This window comes from Drosophila melanogaster, chromosome 2R (assembly GCF_000001215.4).
Source record: "Drosophila melanogaster chromosome 2R".
Taxonomy (NCBI): domain Eukaryota; kingdom Metazoa; phylum Arthropoda; class Insecta; order Diptera; family Drosophilidae; genus Drosophila; species Drosophila melanogaster.
Window position 1 is genome coordinate 18,094,933 of NT_033778.4, and position 22,691 is coordinate 18,117,623.

At 44.7% G+C, this 22,691-nt stretch overlaps 3 protein-coding genes across 7 annotated transcripts, besides 1 other annotated feature; 2 read left to right on the plus strand and 1 right to left on the minus strand.

The window, feature by feature from the left end:
- Positions 1 to 7: 7 nt before the first annotated feature.
- On the plus strand, positions 8 to 6,099 carry CG5098 (uncharacterized protein). Of its 4 annotated transcripts, none has more exons than NM_001274137.1 (6): positions 473 to 903; positions 962 to 1,126; positions 1,350 to 1,546; positions 1,610 to 2,055; positions 2,116 to 4,673; positions 4,743 to 6,099. In NM_001274137.1, the coding sequence occupies exons 1-6, from the start codon at positions 829 to 831 to the stop codon at positions 5,319 to 5,321; spliced, it is 4,020 nt and encodes a 1,339-aa protein (NP_001261066.1). In that variant the 5' UTR covers positions 473 to 828; the 3' UTR covers positions 5,322 to 6,099. The 4 variants fall into 3 exon arrangements, with proteins under 4 accessions (NP_611291.1, NP_001097363.1, NP_001261066.1 ...); NM_001103893.2 differs by having other exon boundaries at positions 1,610 to 2,067; NM_137447.4 differs by lacking the exons at positions 473 to 903; positions 962 to 1,126 and adding an exon at positions 8 to 291.
- A 29-nt stretch (positions 6,100 to 6,128) lies between these two features.
- On the minus strand, positions 6,129 to 13,457 carry CG5756 (uncharacterized protein). Of its 2 annotated transcripts, none has more exons than NM_166262.3 (5): positions 13,212 to 13,457; positions 10,152 to 10,378; positions 9,069 to 10,006; positions 7,305 to 7,440; positions 6,129 to 7,247 (listed from the first exon to the last, which is right to left on the minus strand). In NM_166262.3, the coding sequence occupies exons 2-5, from the start codon at positions 10,375 to 10,377 to the stop codon at positions 6,319 to 6,321; spliced, it is 2,229 nt and encodes a 742-aa protein (NP_725747.1). In that variant the 5' UTR covers position 10,378; positions 13,212 to 13,457; the 3' UTR covers positions 6,129 to 6,318. The 2 variants fall into 2 exon arrangements, with proteins under 2 accessions (NP_725747.1, NP_611292.2); NM_137448.4 differs by having other exon boundaries at positions 7,305 to 8,874.
- A 1,595-nt stretch (positions 13,458 to 15,052) lies between these two features.
- CG34196 (uncharacterized protein) lies at positions 15,053 to 15,562 on the plus strand. Its single transcript, NM_001103894.2, has one exon. It carries the CDS (start codon positions 15,068 to 15,070, stop codon positions 15,305 to 15,307), a length of 240 nt encoding a protein of 79 aa, NP_001097364.1. The 5' UTR covers positions 15,053 to 15,067; the 3' UTR covers positions 15,308 to 15,562.
- Positions 15,563 to 16,805: 1,243 nt separating this feature from the next.
- Positions 16,806 to 20,610: a mobile genetic element.
- Positions 20,611 to 22,691: the final 2,081 nt, after the last annotated feature.

The window sequence follows — 22,691 nt, forward strand, 5'->3', positions numbered from 1 at the left end:
AAAATCGATAGTATCGAATAGATATCGATTTCAGTTCCAGCTCTAATAAATTACATTTTGTTTTTAACAATTTAAAATTCACGAAAAAAACACAAAAACAAAGTTGCGGCACTTGCATAATTATATTTAGTTAGGTCTCCATGTTCGGCGCGATGTGTTTGCCGCAATAACGGCACCGGCTCATGCTTTTTAGAGCCCGTTTTCGTTTGCATGCGCTGGTCGACCCAAAACAAGAAAAATTTGCACGCAGTCGCAACGAATTCGCAATGCGCTACAGCTGAAAATTAAGAGGTACAATCTAGCATCCCCGCCCCTAGAGATAGTTAAGAAAACTGTGTCTTCGCCATAATAAATTAACACCTCTTTGACAAGACTGCTCATGGAACAGTGGCTAATAAACAATGTTGTCAGGACGTTCGGCAGTGCGAAAGACCGCGTGCGTTTGGCGTAGCGTGCAAAACAACGCGCTGTCATCTGTCCGATAGGTTGTGTTATCGACTGTTCGCGCAAGGACCACAAGAGCGGCGAAAGAAATTTTTTTTGCCTTTCCGAGTGGGTTGGTGTGTGGGTGGTGTGTGAAAAAAGTGCGTGCGGTCTTGTTTATGGGCGAAAAAGAGCAGCGGCTGTCCGGCCGGAGTTAGCAAATTCGTGTGCAGGATCCTTCCCAGAAAGATTAGGTCGCCTTTCCCTCCAGCCGCACCGTTCCCCAATTCCCAGCTGTCGGTTTTTCATTAACATTCCGCATTAGTCCGAAGGATTGCCTAGAGCCGATAGTCCATGAGTTGGGTGACATATACGAATACCCTCAGTTAGCTGCCGCTGAAAGAGATGGCCAACAACAACCATCCCCATCCTGGGCACCTCAGTCAGGCGGCCCAGAACGCCTCCTGGAATCCATTACAAGTAAGTGAAACTAACGTCTTTGATCACAACAGAAACCTGACATCCATTTAATCTTCAGATTCCTTCGTACATACCCCGCCAGCCGCAGTTGGCGCACATGTCCAACGAACGGCCTGGAATGGTGCGATCTCCGTTGGCCTGGCACGTTTCCGGAACCGTTTCCGCCCAGCCTCCACCTCCACCCGATGCCATTTACAATTTCATGTCGGCCAATCACAAAAACGTAATTAGGACAAAGCGAGAAACCGTCGAGATCAAGCTGCCAGTTATCCAGATCCTATTAGTCCCCAAAAGCATGCTCGATTCCTTCGCCATTTGGGCCGTAAAAGCTTTCTTTAGTATCGTTTAGTTGTTGATATCTTAGTTTGCTTTTATGCTATTTCGTGTTTTTCCTTTATTAAATACTGGCCAATCCGTTTTAACTAAGTTTGAATTTGCATTCTCAGCTGGACCACCACCATCAGATGAATCCATTGCTGGCACCGCCCTACTCAGGAACTTTGCCATTCAACTCCATGGACTTGTCCTTACAGTCCGCACGAAGTGCGGCCCAGCCCCTGGCCAAGCAACCTCCGAATCAACAACCGCATCAGACCCAACAGCAACAACAATCCCTCATACATGCCCCCAATTATCCTTCAATGTAAGTGTATTAGCCATTATATGCTTTAATTTAGTTAATCCGAGGAATTTCTTTACGAAACAGTCAAAATCTCACAACCAATGCCACGCCCACCAGCACGCAGCTGCAACAGCAGCAGCAACAGGAACATCTGGCTGCCATGGCAGCTGCCCATGTCAGTTTGCTGCAGTCCAGCCGCCAAAATCAGGGAGCCCCATCAGGTAACCTCAGCAATGGAGGCGACTGCGAGTCTTTGCTTCCGCCACCACCGCCAACATCTGTTTCTGGGAACACCAATCACACTGGGAGCAACAGCAGCAGTAACAGTGGAAGTAACAACCACATAGCCAGCCCGCACTACATGCAATCTCGCGATGAGAATTTCAAGCTGACGCAATTAAAACGCAGCTTCGAACCCGATCTTTCGGGGAAGAACCCACAGAAGGAGAAGGATTTTGGATACCCTTCAGCGAGTTCAGCTAGCAAACTGCCAACGCACAATGTACAGCAGCAACATGCCAACAAAAAACGTAAGACCCATGGTGGGTTAAATAGAATTTTAAACATATTCATTTTAAATCTTTTTGTAGCCTCACCCCTACGAAACTATCACCAGCAACAGCAGCCGCCTTACAACTTAACCCCCAAATATAATGGACCACAGACGCCGCCTACGCCTCAGTCACCGCTGGCTGCAAATCCGCACCAGATGTTATCACCCACAATGGATTACAATCAACTGCATTTGCACCATCAGCTTAATAGCTCAAGTGGAGGTAGCTACCAGCACATGCAGCAGGATCAGACGCAATCACAATCACACCCCCAACACTTGCACTACCACAATCAGCATGCCACCAGCCAAACAGCTCCACCACCGCTCCTACCACCTCTCCTGACAAGCGGACAATTTCACGCTCAACCACAGGATGCGAGCCAACAGCAAACAGCATCCTCAAGTCAACATCAGACACATCATTCCCGCACCGCGCAATTGACGAATCTCGATCAGGCGGTTAAGCACAAACCAGAGTCAGAGGAACAGCCTGTTATAACTGATCTGTCATACCGAAACTCTGAGACAGATAAAACTGCAGCGAACCCGGTACCAGAAGCTCCTGAGTCTCCCTACCTGACCACATCCAATGAGGAGTCTTTGGAATCAAACAGTAACAGCAGTAACAGTCGAAAGCGACGCAAACGAAAAGCCAGTATGGTGATGAGAGTTACCCCAAATGAAAATGCACCAGAGGGAGAAAACAGCAAGCCGCAGCATCCACAACAGGCAGCCAATCTTAACAACAGCTGCAGTCCCAAGAAGTCGCCCAAGAATGGAGGCGGTGAGTTTCAGCCTTTCAGTACGCAGAAGCAATCGCAAACCGAGAATGAGAAAACGACGCAAGAGAACGGTCGTGGAGGATCACCGGCTCCTGCGGAAAACAATAGCAACAGCAATAGTTCCACACTCTATAATGACAATGAAAACCCCAAGACGAAAAAGCAGCGGCAGGCCCTGCTGCAGCGGAACCTTACAGAACAGCACCGAATGCAGCAGGACGATGAGCCTCCCAAAAATCATACATCTCCTGCGATGCCGCCACCTAGTCCGCAGAGCAATAGCAGCAGCAGTAGCTCCAGCAGCTCTAGTGCAAACACGCATAGCAGCCAAAGTAGCCACGCCGTCAATAATATTCCGAAGCCTGAGATTAATAATAAGGCCACTACTGACACCCCTGCATCTCCTGCCCTAGTAGAACAGGGCGACATCGATGCTAAGCCGGCGGTCAGTGTGCACGAATGTGATGAGGAAGAGGAACCAGCTGTAAACAAGGTATCGCCTGCGCACCCTGATCCACCTACCACTGCTGCAGTTGCTGCGCCTCCTGCAACCGAATCCCCCAAGAAATCATCACCCGCTGCCAACTCTGAGTCTTGTCCCTTTGGGGAAGTGGAGGATAAGCTAGAGCAAATGTTTGCTGGCATTGAGGAGGAGACGGAAAGGATATCCAGCCCAGAAAAGCCAGCTGAGGAATCGGCAGCGATGGTTGCACACAATTTGACCGCCCAGCTGGCTCTGGACCCTTCAAAGACGCTCGATACGCCAGCGGAAAATCAGACCTCAGTGCTTGCAGTCCTGGCACCCAATCAAACACCTACGCCTGAAATTCGGCCAGTAGCCACCAAAGCGGCGATGAAGTCTACGATGCCCAGCCCCGTGCACAGTCCCATACCCCAATCACGATCCACATCGACGCCCTTGGTTGCAGGAGATGACAGTAAATCGAACACCCCTGTGCCAGCTAAAGCACCTGCGCCCAGGAGACCGCCACCTCGTAGGCTTTCCATGGGCATGGATGCCTCACTATTGCGTTTTATGATCGACGATCCACCTGCCAAAAAGCCAGGTCGTAAAAAAAAGGTGACTAAAGAGCCAGACTTTGAAGATGATGACAAGCCTAGCACCTCGGCGGCAGCTGCTGCGGCTCTTGCAGCTCGCCAGCTAAGCGAAGCGGCTTCTGCTACGAAAAGCAAACCTGCCGCAGGAGCGAAAAAAAAGAATGCAGGGGTCAAGGGGAAGAAGGGATCGGCGGGAAAGGGTAATGCAAAGAATGCAAAACAGAATGGGAAAAAGTCGGCTCGAAAGCCAGCCTTTACCACCGACGAGGATAGCACTCCGGCGCCTACAAATGGAGGAGGATCCGTTCCCGAGCTGAGGTTCAAATCTCCCTTTATACTAATCAAACCGGATGGAAGTGTGAGTATCAAGAACACACACAGTGCCGAGGACGTGAACGAGAAGCAGACCAAGGTTAAAAAGGCGCCGCACGAACGAAAAAACTTGAGGGGAATGCACAGCTCTACGCTGAGCAATCGCTATGATGCGGACACCACTGACTCCACGTGGATATGTGTATTCTGCAAGCGGGGTCCGCATAAGCTCGGCCTAGGTGATCTCTTCGGTCCGTACCTAGTGACTAGCGACTGCGACGAGTATCGTGCCGCTGTGCAGACACCCGGAGCACAGGACATCGATGGTATGTTTGTTAACAAACGGCGACGCGAGGACATGGTGAAGGGTCAGGAGCGGAATCTGCCCGCTGTGCCTGCCACGCTAGCCAATATTATGCAAGCACCGAAGATAAGCATGGTAAGACTTACACAAAACTCAGATATGTTAAATGAGCACTAAACCATTTAATGTATCAATTTCTTGTAGCATAAACGTAAGCGCAAACAGACGCACGATAGCTCGATATCCTACAGCGACGATCCAAATGAGTCCCGCTCACAATGCTCATCTGTGGACCTACTGGACTGCAGTACCGAATCCAAGTTTGTGGAGACGTTCCGCGGCATGGGAAAAACCTCGGAGAACGGCTTTGAAGTTTGGTTGCACGAGGACTGTGCTGTTTGGAGCAATGACATCCATCTGATCGGAGCCCACGTCAACGGATTAGATGCGGCGGTGTGGGACAGTACGAGATACCAGTGCGTACTCTGTCAGCAGACGGGAGCTAGTATATGTTGTTTTCAACGGTGTTGCAAGGCTGCAGCTCATGTACCATGCGGACGATCGGCAAATTGGAGCCTGAGCGAGGAGGATCGCAAGGTATACTGCCACTTGCATAGGCATGAGCCTGGTGTCGTGGAACCCATTAAAACGGAGAGTATAGCGCCGGTGGAGGTTTCAGTTGCTACACCGCCAGCACCCGCACCGCCACCCGCGTTCAATATCCATTCGCTTCCCTGAGTACGCGTGCGCGTCCAGAAATGCCGCCTGGTCGCCAAGCGTTGAGCGTTAAAGGCACGATCCCCAGACCCCCGACTGCGAATCCAAAACCCTACCGAATCCGCAGCTCGCTGCATCATTTACTTAAGCTTTGTACATAAGTTTCCGACCGCCGTCGTCGCCAGGAGGGCATTTCGTAATCCAAGAAGTGATTTTGTATAAATTCGCTGTACATTTTAAGGCTTGACGCACAGCATAGACGATATCAAAGCGTTTGCCACGTTATAGTTAGGTTCCCTTCCCCAAACCTTTAGTTGTTTATGTTTAAGATACGTCCTAAATTATTTTTTCGCATAGTCCAGAACTTTACATTAGTACCTTTTAGTTCTAACTAATTTTAAAACCACCAGCCCATGTCCTATGCCCACCCATCTGCATCACACATACGCCTCTTGATAATTCGGTTTAGTTGAATTCAGTCTGTTTGTATCAACAAATACTCCATGCCATACCGATATTCAACTGAGTAATCAAGGTAACTGAAGTAGCTATGGGCGATTCCAATTGATATGTATATGCGATGTGAAGTTGCAGTAAAACAACTTATAAATAGAAAATGTTTGACACCAAGTAAGCGAGAACATTCGAAGCCCAATTAAAAATGGAATATTGTAAAACAATATAATATGCATATAAGAATATTAGTAATGTTTATTTAAGTGAACAGTTAAAGCCAGCAAAATGAAACCTTGTATTGTATTCGTAATTCGGTAAGGTCTGTACGTATTGCTGATAATTTTAAAACTCTAAAACGTATAAACAATAAAAACTTAATCTCACATGCAACAGGAGGGCGAACTTGTTCGGGTTTTTGTAAATTTTTTCGTTTTATTTATCAATAAATATGCAAAAATATACACACACATACATACGAGTAGAGTATGATTTTTAAAAAAGTGATCTATATATGGTACAATTGTAGTCTTAGCTTAGGCATAAATAGTTTACTAATTTAGCTATAAGTTAAGGTACTAGTCCTAGCTCGTTCGTCTCAAAATCTCGTTCAGAAGCGCCGCAACCGGCGTCGCAGTTGCTGTGTGATATCGTTGGGCAGTCGACCAACGCTGCTCTGGGGAACATCGTATGAAGTACGTCCGGCATAGAAGGCCCGTTCCCGACTTTTGCCCGATCCGGAGAAGTTGTTCTTGCCCTTGGTATCCGTCAGCTGCAGCTGACTGGACGAAACATCGCTGCGCTTTTGTGCCAACTGCAAGCCAGGTATCAAGCCATTGGGCAGCGTGGGCAGCTGCACATTCAGGTGATCCACATGGCGTCCGGCTATCACCGGTCCCTGGGCAATATTTCCCGTGGATATCGACACGGGTGGAGCCAACGGCGGGAACTGGGGCAACTGTTGCTGCTGCTGATGGTAGGGCACAAAGATATTGGGCGTAAGATAGGGTTGCTGATTGGTGTGGATCGTCGTCCGCTGTTGCTGCTGCTGGAAGTGTTGCTGCTGCTGTTGCTGTTGTGGCTGTTTATATTGCTGGTAGATACTCTGCTGCTGCGGCTGCTGGTATTGCTGCGAGATAAAGCTCAATTGCTGCTGCACAGGCTGGCGTTGCTGTTGCACGAGCTGATGTTGCTGCTGCAGCACAGGTTGCCGTTGCTGTTGCTGTTGCTGCTGCAAGGACAGAGTGGCTTGCTGCTGATAATGTGGCTGTTGTTCCTGCTGCAAAGTGGCAGCAGAATGAACATTACTGCTGGCTGCAGGACTCTGACCAAATTTGTTGTTAAGGAAATCGTTGAGGGAGACATAGGAGTTGCCCTGGTTGCTGGTCACTGGTGCTTGAGTGGCCAAGCTGGAAATGATGCTGCTGGCGGAGTTGGGAGCAATACGCTGGCCCTCAGCTCGAGCAATCACAATTCCTGGCGGCACAGATGACTGCGATGTTTGTTGGGGTCGTTGTGGTACAGTCAGACTGGAAATAGCTGCAAAAATAATGCATTTATTGTGAAGTCCATATCCTGATTTTGATAACTCCTTACCTGGCGCTGCTGCTGGCTTCACATAGCTGCTGCTAACCGAGTGATGTTGCTGCTTGGCCACTTGATGCTGCTGCTGCTGCTGGCGCTGGTTTTGCTGCGCTTGATTGGAACCCTGCGACTGGGCACTCTTAAAATTCTGCAAAACGGATTCGTCAACAATGGCACGGGTTAACTTATCAAAGGATAGGAAAGCGGAGGCGGGCGTAAGACTGGATGTGGTTTGGGATTGAGAGGCGTGCCCAGCGATATCGCTGGCCGTGTGTGTGGCATAGACATGTGATGGTGATTGTGGTATGGGTTTGCTGATTTGCGTTGCCTGGTTGTAGCTATAGCCACCATTATAGTTCGATGCCAGGGCGGAGATATGTTGGTTCAGCGAGGAGAGCGAGGATGTGGGTCGCTGAGTGGTGCTCGTGGTGGTGGTACCCCGAGTTCTTTGCACGGGCGCCTGGGTCTTGAAGTTGGAGTAGCGATTCTTTCCGCGATTAACATTAACGGTGGCTCGCGTAGATGTGGCCGCAATATAGGATCTAGGAGCACTGGTGGTGCTGCTGGTGGTTGCCGCATTGCTGCTACCGACTGAGGCTCGTGTCGCTGGCGTGTACACTCGATTGCCGCGTTGCACCTGGAAGCGTTGCAGGTTGCTGTGGACGGTTTCCCAGTTGGCCTTGCTTGGCGCTACCTTAGTCTCGCGATCAATATCGCGCACTGTTAGCCTCTTATTTGGACCTGGTTCTGCTCCACCGCGAATTTGTTGGAATGACGACACTGTAGTGGTTGTGGCCGGGGTAGTTGTGGTGCTTGGCAAGGTCGTTGTTGCTTTTGCGGTGCTCCTGGTGGCTTGAGATAGTCTAGAAAGTCGCAACCTACTGGCAGCCAGGCGTTCCAGGTAACTTCTAGTGGGTGTTGTGCTCCTTGGCGTGGTAGCCGCTGTAGTTGTTCGCACAGTGGGCAAGGGGCGAATGTGGGCACGCTTCAACATAACTCCCGGTCGATTCCTGCGGTAGCCACGAATCCGTTCCTGTGTGCTACTGATCTCAGTCACCACTTCGGTGGATGTGACCATGACTGGTGTGATGGGGCTAGCGGTTGTCGTACTGGTGACCACTACTTCGTTCCTTTCCAAATGCTGCTCATCATTGTGGGAGGTCAGTTGCACACCTGCCAGCAGCAGCTTAGCAGCCTCTTGATGCGCATCATTCTTCTCAGAGGCTTCGGAACTTTGCTCCACTCGGACTATATCCTCACTTATGGGCAGACTGGCAGTGAGAGCAGCTGCCTGTCCAATGGATTCGATAGCCGACTCTTCCCCGGCAGTCACCACTTCTGATAGTGGTGGTGCCAAAACTTTGAGTGGTTCCGCGGCTGGGGTTGAGGTGACCTCAGATGCCACTAGCGTACTAACTTCCTCATCCTCAGCGGGTGGCAAAGTTGGTGCTATCAGCAGATGTTCTATTGATTCAGTGGCTGACTCAGTGGTTGTCGAAGTGGTGCTGCTGGTACTTGTTGATTTGGGAAACGTGTGCTTATGCTCAATGGATTTGTGATCTTCGGCGGGTATCTCATTGGGCTGGTTTTGTGTATGTGTGTGTGTGTGGTTTGTGGTTTTAAATTGCGTAATGTAAGCGATAGTTGATAGAGTAGCAATTTAGATAGAAAGATAGAGATAGATAGAGATACAAACAAAAAGTTAGGATACAGAAAAAAGTAGTGGATAGTTGAGATAGTTCACAGAGTTGGTTTTAGCTTTGTGGGGAAACTCACCGTAAATCTGACAGTGCTGGGCGTTTGTTTGGGTTTAATGTAGCCATAACCGGAAGATGAGCTACCCTTTCCGTTTTCACGCTGCATGGAGAATCCACGACTTAGGAATCGGAAAGGTTGCTTAACTTTCGGCGGTGCCATAGATTGATAGCCGGAAATGGAGGGATCCACATCAGTGGATACTTCATCCAGCAGATTGTTTATATTCGATACCAGATCTAGTTGTACGGCCTCGTCCTTAGTATTTCTTATATGCTTGATGTAATCGGGTGCCATAGCCTCACCGGAGTTGGATTCCGAGTCAGTTAGGATATCCAAGCCCGCGTTAACACGCTCGGCAAAGTTCTTCTGCTTCTGGTAGTGGTACTCCCTGGGATATTCTGCCACGATATGGGCATTGGTGTGATCAAACTGAATGCCTGGATCTGACGAAAGTTCTCCCAAACTATTCACATAAATACCCTCATCTTCGCTGTCCCCGGGGTTAATGCTTCCTAGTTGTACTGCACTCAATGGCTCACTTTTCACGTCTTCTCCGCGTCCAACAACTTGGGTTTCAGGATCATTGAGCTTAATGGCCGCAGGTTGACTCAAAACACCACTAGCTCCGCTTAGATCCTTGCTAAGACTATGGTGTGGATTCTGTGACTGGGATTGGGTTTGTTGCAAGGCCTTTGAAATTGTTTTCATGGGGTATTCCATCATGTGACGCACTCGCTCCATCATTTCGTGGGTGCTGCCAACGGTTTTCTCCTCGTTCATTTCATAATACTTTTCAGAATCATCGCAGTTCACATTGCGGTACCAATCGCACACAAAGTTCTTCTGGCTGAAGAGCGTTCCGTTGGGGCAGAGGAAACCGAATCCTTGGGGTGATCGGGCGGTATGGGCACAAATGCGGAAGGCCTGGCAGCGACTTTCTACATCCGCGTAATAACCTGCAATGGTTTATAAAGGATTAAAGACAACTCTTTTATTGGAGTTTTAACTAGAGATTTCAGTTTCGATCACGAGCACTAGTTGGTAGTAGCTAATAATATTAACTTATGATTCAATTTCATGTTAATCCTCTTTGATACCCACCTTCATGTCTTCCCTTGCACACAAAGCTGGTCCTTGGCGGCGAACTTAGAATGGGATAGTCTAGGCCCGGTTCTCCGGGAATCGTGTGCCGTAGATCGAACTGCTGATCCGTATACTCGCTGGACTTGTCCGCATCCTCGAAGTGCTCTCGACTGCCGCTCTGGGCCTGGGCCACGCCCACCAGGAGGGCGAGAGCCAACCACAGACAGGAGCTGGGTGGCCACATGCTGGAGAAAAAAAATACGTGCAAAAAGGTATTAATTGTGACATTCGTAAGCGACGCTTTGCGACACTTTATTCATTAGGCTGATTGATAAACCATGAATCGGGCCGAAACTCATTGATTAAAATGTGTGTTTTGGCCCATTTACATACAAATGCGGCGAACAACGGAAACACGTAAGTTGCCGTACAGATTAGCATATAACATACATATATTTGGTAGCGAGGCGTGTCCATAGCGCTCTCACGTAACCGAATCGAGCGGATGCTAAATGATTTATGTAGCCCAAACAAATGCCATTTACAGATGGACGATGACTTTTTTGCAAAAGTGTACGAATATTTTTTTGCGTGGGGCATATGTCGACAGTTCGAACCATTTACGGCCAAGTGTGTCCATCAAATGGCAATTAAATTCGATTGGGCTTATCTTTTGCATTCACAATAAAAGGAGGCAGCAGCAGGTGACCCTGAAATTCATGCTTGATCTAAATGTTAAGCCTCTTCAGCATTAAAGATCGATATCGGATCAATATGAAGTGTTTATAACTTCTTTGGTTGCCACAAACAACGATTAATCACTCGTCATTGTTTAAGTGATGGGCAACGATTATTAATCATAGTGGAGCCTTATTAGAACGTGGCTAATTCCGAATTAAGCAAAGCAAATCGAAACTAAACGCAAACAGAAATCAAGTATTCGCATCGCTTCCAGTTAAACACTCGAGCAATCAATGGCTCGATGGCTTTTGGATCGGCTGCTGAGGTCATTTGGAGCTATTATGTTTTCCGAATGATATGTGCTGACAGCGGAGTTGGATCCAGCTACAAACACAGATAAATTTCATATTTCATGCAAATTAAAACGAAAGACTTAGGCAACGAACTCTCCACACGGTTCATCTTCACTTGTCTTCACCCTGAATGATTACCGCTAATTGTTCGCATTGATTGTTGTGTAAGGAAGCAAAGCGTAAAGAAAACACTCCACAAAGCCCTTCAATGAAAATATTCAGTGGCAATTGTTCGCAAAGATTTGATTTGGTTAGTGCAGCTTGAAGACATTCAAAGCTGGCGAAAATGAAACCGCATAGTGGCTGCTAAAAAAACGTTTACAATTTAGGGGAGCTTATTGTTTGGAGACAAAAAAACTGTAATTATCTAATTGCAATGATAACTCTATCGTTTATATAAGATTTACGCAGATGATGTAACAATTGAAAGGGCATAATTACAAGCATAGTATAATTGCATTGGTCCGTTGACATTCCCCGGCAGTCAATAACCTTCCCGCGAGTCAACAAACTGTAAGCTGCCCAGTTCTATAATGACTATCTAAGCGACATCTAATTGAATTTTAATGATCCATCTTCAGGCAGAAGCTGAAGTTTGACCGTCCAATTTACACACACATAAACACACAGACACTCGATATGCAAATGTCGCGGGGGAAAATGGAAAATGACCTCTTCATGAGAATGCCCCCCAGTCGCGTTACAGAAACCATTTACAATTCGACACTTTCAGGGTCATTATCAAGAGCAAAGCACGAGATCCGAAATACAGGCGAGACAACGAGGAAGCATTCGGTATAGAAAATGTTTTACTTCTCATTGTTTTCAATGATCCATCAAAACATTAAAAAGCCAGACAAATGATGATTAAGACGAGACCCGCAAACAAGAAGCCAAGAATAGGGAAGGAAAATTTCAGATAACAGTCTTTGCATTGAAAATGATGAAACAAAAAAGAGAATGGATAGACCCATCAAATGTGGCTGGTTCGACCAAACTAAATATATTAGTTGCTGTAATTCAAATGCCCCGATCATTACTTTTTATGATCTCTGACTGAGCCTGGTGCAAATTAATTGACAGCACGTTTTTGAGCCGGACCGCAGTGAACCATAAATCTTCAACAGATATCACAAGAACGGGTTAACCCCAGTCGGATATTTAATTATAGCAAATCTTCAAGTTTGCCTCCATGGCGCCGACAAGCCCATCAGCATTGGGTGTCATCCAGCTGAATTGATTGCTGTCCCAGGAATGAATACCCATATGTGTATTTATAGCAGGATCTCTATCTCGGCTCGGGTCTGTTCCGCCTGCCATGTCAAACCCCATTTGGATGCTTCTTCTCACGATCTCGGCGCACAGATGTGAAGAGGCCGCAACTTCGGAATTTGCTCATTTATGGACAGATGACGTAAATCTGGTGCGTAACCCACGAGATTGAGAGTGAGCCACTTCTAGCTGTCTCGCCGATCTTTCGGGTTCTCCGTGATTTGCCGTTTCTATATCCGTTTAGCTATTCCGATTGAAGAGGTCGAGAAGTTTGCTATGTTCACATATCATTTACGGATTAGGCATCATTACTTTTGCATCAGAAAACGAAAATAAGCTCCTTAGCGAGTAATGGAATTTTAAAAGTTCTTGCATTCTATTGAAAAATATAGGTCAAATTTAAGCTTCTAAATAATTTATAAATGTTATCAAAAATTTAGACTCAATGAATAAAGTTTGAACAATATTAATAGGAAAAATTGTATTCTTATCAGGATAATTTTGCAACCTATCTTTTCATAAATATGCTTTTTGAAATTATTTCATAATTTCCTCCCACTTTGAAGATTTTAAAAATCAGTCTGTAAATTCTGATTCCACTCTAATTTATCAGAATATCTATATATGTTTAAGTTCATGACCGAGCTTAGTGCATTTAAACTTGGTGGGCGTTTGACATTTATCATGATCAGCTTTTTAATGAATATATATTAACTGTTTGCATTTGGCATGTAATTATCGGTATTTGTTCTCAATGCAGTCACATTTTTACCTTTTTAATCTCCGAATAAGCGAATAAAATGTACCGAATATTAATTTGGTTTCGGTTTTTGTTTTTGTTTAATTTTGCTTTTGTTTTGTAGCACTAAACAACTTTGGGTTAATAACTTCACAGACACTGGAGCATTATCCTGCCAGTCGGTTGGGATTATCCTTGTTCTCACTCAATTCGATACCGGCTTGCGGAGCGGAAAAACCAGGCAAACTGAACCGTTCGAGCCGCGAACTTGAACTGAACTCGACCATCCAAAAGGTAATCGAAATATTTTTGGCCAAAAGAGTTCGGCCAGCAGCAGCGTCAGCAGCAGCATCCAATATCAGCAGCGGCAACCAGACATTCAGACCCCGAAGTATGCGTCAAAGCAGAAGATACAAGCCCAACCGAAACCGAAATCAAAACCAAAACACCAACAATAGCCCAATCGATTGCGTATGATCATGATGATGATGATGAGGTTGATGTTGCTGCTGCTGCTACTGGGAAACCGGTGACAACCTGCTGCTGTTGCCGAAAATGTTGCCGCTGCCAGCCTACATAACAGTATCAGTTGGAGTCCATAAAAAAAAAAGTCACAAGAGAAAGGGGCCAGCCACAAGTTGTCAACTATCTTCCTTGAGGGCGTGTCTGCATGGGATATTAAAAAACAGTGGAGATTCCACTCAATATGAAAATTGAACTCAGCAGAATGGTGAAGTTGCAATTATTAAGTGTTTTACTTGACTAGGGTAGACCTTGAAAATGTATTTAAAAATGTAAAAAATTAATTTATTAGGAACGTGAATAATTAATGATGTGCATACACAAGCTGCTCTACTTCTCAAATGTTTTGTTTTTAATTAAAAACAAAGCTTAAGTGAAGCCACTTTCAATGGTTATTCTTTCGACATTTTACTGTAGTCATCCAAAACGCTTTCGTTTTCATTTCGATTCGGTTTTCACACAGACTGAAAAATGTGGCACATCGGGTTGTAGCCAGATTCCTTCCAAGTGCCGCATAATTTATGGAGTAAGTTTATGAAGCGGCTAAGACTGATGGATCGAGTGGTAAAATAGGGGGTGGAGGGGTGCGTTTAGAAGCACGAGAAGATCGGTCCAAGGGGCCTGACTTCCGCATATGAATCTAAGATCGCGTTTGAGTATCGTGTGACCCAAATCTAAAATTTTAATTAAACAAAAGCTCGATCAATTAACATTAAGCGCTGCTAAGCAGCTGCACTTGAGGCGCGTTTTTGGCTATTGGGCTCTTTTGGCCAAATGATTGATGGATTGCGCTGGCGAACGGCGATGTCGATGGTGATGGCGTTGGCGGTGTCATGTGAGCGTGGACCTGAAGATCCACGCGTATCGAACGCCTTGGTGAGCGTTCTAAAAAAAATTTCAGTTTGAGCACCATCCAGCAAGCGGACAAGCTGAAAAATTGTTTGCCACAACATCTGCCCCTGATCCGCTTAAATGTTTTTTCCCATGTTTTTATATTCGCCGATAAACGTGTCGAACAAGTGGCCAAATATTTGCCACGATTGCACTGAGAAATATATACCAACCCCAAACTATAAAATATATCTCACATATTTGCTCATATTTGCTTCTTAAAAAACTGGTAAGCTTAGCAGGATGATATTTGACATAATTACTTATTTCACTTTTTACTTTATTAATTTAGATCCCCATTTTTTAAAGTGTACTACTATGCTTAAAGTCCAATTCGTGGGCTTAACTTAACATGCCAACCAACTGTGGCAACATTGAGAAGTGGGTCAGCAACTTTCAGTGCCACATGATCGTGTTCATCCCTATAAAAAGTGCACTGGTGATGCAATTGCATCAGAGTTAACCCGCCAGTTGAAATGCATTCCGGAGCTGCTGTTGCCTTCATTTTGTCAGCACTGATCGCTGCCCTAATCCTGCCCAGGCAAACTGCAGCCATTCCCATGGACTATGACACCTTGGACAGACCAAATACCGATTATCCAGCCTTATTTCGAGCCTTTTTGGATATGGGAAACGCCCTCTTCGGCACCTGGACTCCCGATGGGGCGATAGAGGAGTTTATACGCAAACAGGAAGCTCAAGGGCTGAGCCATTAGGGAGTACCACCATCCCCCACTGCTCTCCCCACTTTCCACAGATGTGTTGCATAAGTTTTGCATGCAAAAATACAGGCGAAAGGAGTGGGTTTAGTTGTGGCGATCCAAAGTAACGTTTTAATTATGCACGCTTCAGTTTTGGCCAGATCAGCCAACATTACCACTTCGTTTGGCATTCGCTATAAGATATTCGTGTCTTTAGCTTAGTTTAATACCCTGCCAGAAGAGTACTTAACAGGCCACTTATTTTTACAGCTTATTCAAAAAAATAAAAAAATCATTGACAACTTTAGTTTATCAAAACGTGTACTATTCTTATGTGTGAATGGTCATTGCTCAATTTTAAAAATTATTTTAATTTTAAAGCCTAATTTAGAGCACTCATCCACCTTATAGTATATATAACTTAGTCTTGGAAGTTCTTAGTTTTTTAACCACAGATTATACGTTTTAGTTCATATCTAGTTAAGATGTCTTATATACTTCTTGCCTTAAACATCTAGAGTATTTCTGCGATCGTTGCTTCCATCTAATCCCCTTCACACTTCTTCAATTTGTATCTTTTCTAAGCCTTTTGGCTGTGTGTTATCTCCGAACATGACACTTTATATGTTTTCTTTCATTGGCAAATTAGTTATTTCTTGACAAATCCGCTGAAACAAAGACAAAAAGTAAACAAATGGTTAAATAGTGGCGAATAAAAGCAAACACGGTCTGCCTGCCGTTCGCCATTGTCGGACATCGATCAATTTGACTAATCATATTTATTTATATTTCCCAAATCCCCAAATGCTTGACGTATTTATGCAAACTACCACCTACTACCAACGAAAACGCTGATCATTATGCAATGGCCAATGACCATAGAACCCAAGCACTTGGCAGTCAGTGGCAGCAATTGTTGGAATCGTCTGATGACGAACGGCCTGCTGATTTGAATGGGTACAATCAAAATAATCACCTGGCAAATTCTTTCAATTATTCCGCATAATAATAATAATAATAAATGAGGCAAAACAATTTGTCTGCGGCTCGCTTCCAAGTGCTGCCCATTGTGCTGCTGGCGAGTGTTTTCTTTCCATAAATTAAGTAACACAATTGCTGATCCATCGCCAGTCGTCATTCATTCATCTTGCTCCACTAAAGGCCGTTTGCCATATGGATACGACTATATAGTGTGTTCTGATATTCCATTCCACCTGCGGCGCCTCAAAATCTTTACTTCCTGCACGTGTCAAATAAATTATTGAGTGTGCACATCATCATTTGGCCCGGCTTTAATTGCGGGTTATCGCTGATGTCGAAGGAAAAATGTTGCCTTCTAAACTATTATTAAAAGCGAATTTACCAACTCAGTGGCCAAAAGAGCAAAGATACATTTCGTTCGGGCAGTGAAAACATAAAACAAATGCCTTTATTTTCAGTGCATAGATCACGTGCCAGACTCGTTAATAAATCGAAATTTAATAGGATATCTTTATTGACCTGTAATTATTGTCTATCAACGAAATCAAACTTCAGACGAAAACGGAGGACGACTACAGAAAAGTCACAAACTATTTTACCGCACAAAAAATAGGCTTCTACACCTACCAGCTTAAAAGCAGCAAGGGCCTGCAAGTAGTCCTGAAGGGCATTGAGTCTGATGTTACGCCCGAAGAGATAACTGAGGCGCTAAAGGAAAAGGGATTTTACGCCAAAAACGTGTTCAATATCAAAAACAGAAACAGGCAGCCCCAACCACTCTTCAAGATTGAGCTTGAACCAGAAAACAAGCCTCCTAGAAAAAACGAGGTTCACCCAATTTACAAACTCCAGCTCCTTTTGCACCGTAGGATCACGGTAGAAGAGCCGCACAAACGCAACGCTCCTGTACAATGTACAAACTGCCAAGAGTATGGCCACACGAGGTCATATTGTACACTTCGCCCGGTGTGCGTAGTCTGTGGAGATCTCCACGACTCCAAACAGTGTCAAATTAACAAAGAAAATGCATGCGAGAAAAAATGCAATAACTGTGGGGGCAATCACACAGCAAACTACAGAGGCTGTCCAATCTACAAAGAGCTGAAAATCCGTCTTCACAAAAGAATGAACACGGCGCGGGCACACCAAGGATCAGCTACCCTGATACCATCAGAGACAAATCCTGAAGTAATTTTCTCGAAAGCAGCTAGTTTCGCTCCCTGGCCTACATTCAACACTAACAAGACAACATTTGCTAACGTTTTAAAATCAGGTATGACGCCTCCAACCCAAAACTCCCGAACTCCACATGAAGTGCACACAAAATTAGACACACAACAAAACTATCACCCAGCTGCGCAGCAGGAAACAAAAACTGAAGCTATGATGCAAGCCTTACAACAGAGCATGATGGAATTTATGACATTTATGAAGACCACCATTCAAGACATGATGCGTAATCAAAACCTTTTGATACAAATGCTTGTAGCCCAACAATCAAATAAATAATGGCTACCTTACGCATAGCTACGTGGAACGCCAATGGCGTTTCACAGCGCAAACTTGAGCTAGCTCAATTCCTACATGAGAAGCATATCGACGTAATGCTTCTTTCGGAAACTCATCTCACAAGCAAATACAATTTTCAAATAAGAGACTACCATTTCTACGGTACAAATCATCCCGACGGAAAAGCACACGGTGGCACCGCCATACTCATAAGGAACCGTATGAAGCACCACTTTTACAAAGAATTTGCGGAAAATCATCTTCAGGCCACATCTATCAACATTCAGCTGGATGACAACACTCTCCTTACACTAGCGGCCGTATACTGCCCCCCCCGTTTCGCAGTATTAGAAGCTCAATTCCTGGATTTCTTCCAAGCACTAGGGCCACACTTCATTGCAGCAGGCGACTACAACGCTAAACATACTCACTGGGGATCGCGACTTGTGAACCCAAAAGGAAAACAGCTTTATAAGACGATAATAAAAGCCACTAATAAACTTGACCATGTTTCCCCCGGGAGTCCTACATACTGGCCATCAGACCTCAATAAGCTGCCAGACCTGATCGACTTCGCAGTTACGAAAAATATTTCCCGCAGTTTGGTTAAAGCTGAATGTCTGCCGGATCTCTCATCTGATCACTCGCCTGTACTAATTCACCTCCGCCGATACGCAGAAAACGTGAAACCACCAACCAGATTGACCTCTAGCAAAACAAACTGGCTCAGGTATAAAAAATATATAAGTTCACACATTGAGCTAAGCCCAAAACTCAATACTGAATCTGATATAGAGAGCTGCACGTGTGCATTGCAATCCATCCTTACTGCAGCAGCTCTTACTGCAACACCCAAAATAACAAATAATACAATTAATTCAAAAAAGACCAACGTACAAATCGAGCAACTCGTCCACGTAAAACGTCGCTTACGCAGAGAATGGCAATCTTCCAGATCCCCAACTGCAAAACAAAAGCTAAAAGTAGCCACACGGAAACTGGCCAACGCTCTGAAACAAGAAGAGGACGACGATCAGCGCCGATACATAGAGCAACTCACACCAACAGGCACAAAACAAAAGTCACTGTGGCGAGCCCACACAACTCTTCGCCCACCGACTGAAACCGTTTTGCCGATAAGGAATTCATCAGGTGGCTGGGCCCGTAGTGATGAAGACAGAGCCAACACATTTGCCGCTCACCTACAAAATGTGTTCACGCCAAACCAGGCTACTAGCACATTCGCGCTACCGTCCTATCCCGTAAACCGCCATCAGCAACACACCCCAATTGTGTTTCGTCCTAAAGAAATAACTAAAATAATCAAAGACAATCTCAACCCGAAAAAATCCCCCGGCTACGACCTTATAACACCGGAAATGATCATCCAGCTGCCACATTCTGCAGTTCGCTACATAACCAAGCTCTTTAATGCCATCACCAAACTTGGTTACTTTCCACAACGATGGAAGATGATGAAGATCATAATGATTCCAAAGCCTGGTAAGAACCACACAGTCGCTTCATCTTACAGACCAATAAGTCTACTCTCATGCATTTCGAAACTATTCGAAAAATGCCTGCTGATCCGACTTAATCAACATCTGATATACCACAATATAATCCCAGCCCACCAATTTGGATTTCGCGAAAGCCACGGAACCATTGAACAGGTGAATCGTATTACAACGGAAATAAGAACTGCATTTGAATATCGCGAATACTGTACAGCAGTATTTTTAGACGTATCCCAAGCATTCGACAAAGTCTGGCTCGACGGCCTAATGTTTAAAATTAAAACATCCCTACCCGAAAGCACACACAAACTTCTAAAGTCTTACCTCTATGACAGAAAGTTTGCAGTGCGGTGCAACACTGCCACTTCCACTGTTCATACAATTGAGGCTGGAGTCCCCCAAGGCAGCGTTCTTGGGCCAACCTTATACCTCATCTATACAGCCGACATCCCTACAAATAGTCGCTTAACGGTATCCACATTTGCCGACGATACAGCTATCCTTAGCCGTTCAAGGTCCCCTATCCAAGCTACAGCACAGTTGGCACTGTACCTCATCGACATTGAGAAGTGGCTCTCTGACTGGCGAATAAAAGTAAACGAGCAAAAATGCAAGCACGTGACGTTTACGCTAAACAGACAAGACTGTCCTCCGCTCTTGTTGAACAGCATACCACTCCCGAAAGCAGACGAGGTAACGTACCTAGGAGTACACCTAGACAGAAGACTCACATGGCGCAGGCACATTGAAGCCAAAAAAACCCAACTTAAACTCAAAGCCAACAACTTACACTGGCTCATCAACTCTGGTTCTCCGCTCAGCCTAGATCACAAGGTCTTGCTCTACAATTCTATATTGAAACCAATCTGGACCTATGGCTCACAGTTATGGGGCAATGCCAGCAACAGCAATATTGACATCATTCAGCGAGCACAATCAAAGATTCTGAGAACCATCACTGGGGCACCGTGGTACGTTCGGAGTGAAAACATCCAAAGAGACTTAAATATCCCATCAGTTACCAACGCAATCACGGAACTTAAGGAAAAATACCATAGCAAGCTTCACACGCACCCCAACCACCTAGCGCGAGGTCTAATCCAGCTCAGCAGCCGTTCCCGTCTCCGGCGAAAGGACCTACCAACCCAGCGAATAAATTATTAGGGCCGTTTAAACATAGAACAGTTGGAAAAATAATACAACTGTTCAAAAAATACTTGTTATAGTTAAGATTTTTAAACTTATTGTTAGTTCTTATACAAGAAGATTCAATAAATAAAAGCAAAGTAAAATAAAAAAAAAAAAAAAAAAAAATTATTGTCTATTAAGTGGAAATTAATGTTTTCTTTTTACAAAAAAAAAGGCTGAATAAATGATCGATTGTGTAAAACTTGGTTCTGAAACTGGTTCTTAGGCTCTTCCAGTTAAATTTAGCTAAAACTTCCTAACTTAAATAGAAAATTGTGTGACAAAACCATTACTTATGCTAATATAAATGTATTTTTATAACATATAAATAGCCAAACAAATCAATATTTTAATGGCCAGCCAATTGCATCTGCCAGTTGGATATGATTTCCAATCCGACGCTAATTAAATGCAAATCCGATTGCATTAAATCCGGAAAGAAGAGCTTCAATCAAACCAATCCATTGATGTATTCATCGAGGCTTAATTCGATTACCAGCCTGCTAGGGGGAACATTCATACACAAATTTTTGAGTTTTCGATAGCTGGGAGGAGCAGCACGCAAATGCATTGGATCAGTGGATCAGTGAAACAGTGGATGGGTAATCATCATTAGTTGGCTTCAATCATTTGTTTACCCCTTAAACAGTGGGCTTAGCATGCAAATCAGCCACCCGGAGTGGATAAGCCATTCCCACAGAAACCAGGCGGAGGCGAAGACTGATGGGCGTCGCTTCTAAACGCATGTCAAACACGGCATTACTCAAAATCTTTTCAAAAAATTATTCGAATAAATCAAAATTAACGCACGCACGCACACAAACACTCGTGAGATAATCGAATGCTGTGAACAGCCAAAGTTTCACTTTCGTTCGTTTCGTTTCGTTTCGAGAAAAAAAGTTCCCGAATATCGCTTTCAATTTATATATATGCATTAGGTGATGGTTTTAAGTTTTAAACTCTACAGGTGATGTAAGCAAATGTCTGATTTTTGGTGGGAGGGGGGTTTTTAAGCATTTCTAAATCAAATTACTTGCATTGATTTGGTTAATTGCCCGAGCCAAATCTGTGCGAAGCTCCATTTCCGTAGCCCCAAGAAAAATTCCAACGATTTCGTATTGCCCCGACCCAAAAGACCAAAATCAAAATAATCAAACGCCCATTACATCACATCAACATACCATATGCGCATACATATACATATGCAGATGGACCCAAAGATGCCGGCAAACGGCGTCTGACAAACACATGTTAATTTGGAGCCATCTCGGATGTACGGATACGGGTACCGGGTACCGGGTACCCAGGTATCTTGTTTCTATTTCAACGTCCCCATTTCTTTCCGCCGCTCGCTCATATTATTGATTTCTTTTGGCAAGCCAAATTTCATAATCACACGCTACTACTCTATTCCCCAGCTCAGCCGGATTATTATCAGCGCCATAAATTAATCAGAGGCGCGAGGGACAGAAAATTACATTTGATATGATATGGTGGCTCCCAGTTCCAGGGGATGCCACAGACCCAGAGACCCAGAGCCCCCAGAGAAATGCATATGCAAATGGAGGGGCAGAGTGGCGGGCGCGGAATCGCTTTGATTTTGCCGGAAAGCTGGCTGATGTGCAAGCAAGGCATTAATTTCATTTTATGTATTTATTATGCATTTGCCGGCCACAAGTTTATTTTTTTTTTGTAGTTTTCTTTTTGTTTTAATCGCACGATTGCCACAAAAACTAGCCAAATGCCAGCGGAGAAAGTGGAGGAGCTGCACCATAGCATATCCCACATCCCAGCTCACTTTACCAGATCGAGCTTCATAGGATTGCACTGTTTTATGATTTATCAACTATACCAAGGTGAAAAAAAGATATGCAGAACCATAATAAATGTATCTACATAGTTTAAGTTCAAAAGATACATCTAAAAGTTTGCAAACGATGCGATCCTGCATATTTCTATAATATAATAGTCTCGAAAACTCTCAAAAATCTTCTGAAGAAATGAATGGGCCATTTTGCATAAACATTTGTCATCGATTAGTCAGCCCGAGCTGTCGGCACATCATAATCTGATTCGGGCATTTAAGCCGTTTACAGTTTGTGAATTCGTATTGCGAAAGGGTTTTTTTGTTTTTTTCGGCAAATTAACAAACGTTTATGTATTTATAAGTTTATGGCCGCCTCTCACCCTTTTGCATTTTGATG

Bases quoted from the DNA above. Each gene is read 5' to 3' on its own strand.
- CG5098 (NM_001103893.2), top strand. From the start codon at position 829: ATGGCCAACAACAACCATCCCCATCCTGGGCACCTCAGTCAGGCGGCC. The intron at 2,068-2,115 runs GTGGGTTAAATA...ATCTTTTTGTAG, and splicing joins CAAAAAACGTAAGACCCATG to CCTCACCCCTACGAAACTAT. The intron at 4,674-4,742 runs GTAAGACTTACA...AATTTCTTGTAG, and splicing joins AAGCACCGAAGATAAGCATG to CATAAACGTAAGCGCAAACA.
- CG5756 (NM_137448.4), bottom strand. From the start codon at position 10,377: ATGTGGCCACCCAGCTCCTGTCTGTGGTTGGCTCTCGCCCTCCTGGTG. The intron at 8,875-9,068 runs GTGAGTTTCCCC...ACACAAAACCAG, and splicing joins CCAGCACTGTCAGATTTACG to CCCAATGAGATACCCGCCGA. The intron at 7,248-7,304 runs GTAAGGAGTTAT...TTATTTTTGCAG, and splicing joins GAAGCCAGCAGCAGCGCCAG to CTATTTCCAGTCTGACTGTA.
- CG34196 (NM_001103894.2), top strand. From the start codon at position 15,068: ATGCATTCCGGAGCTGCTGTTGCCTTCATTTTGTCAGCACTGATCGCT.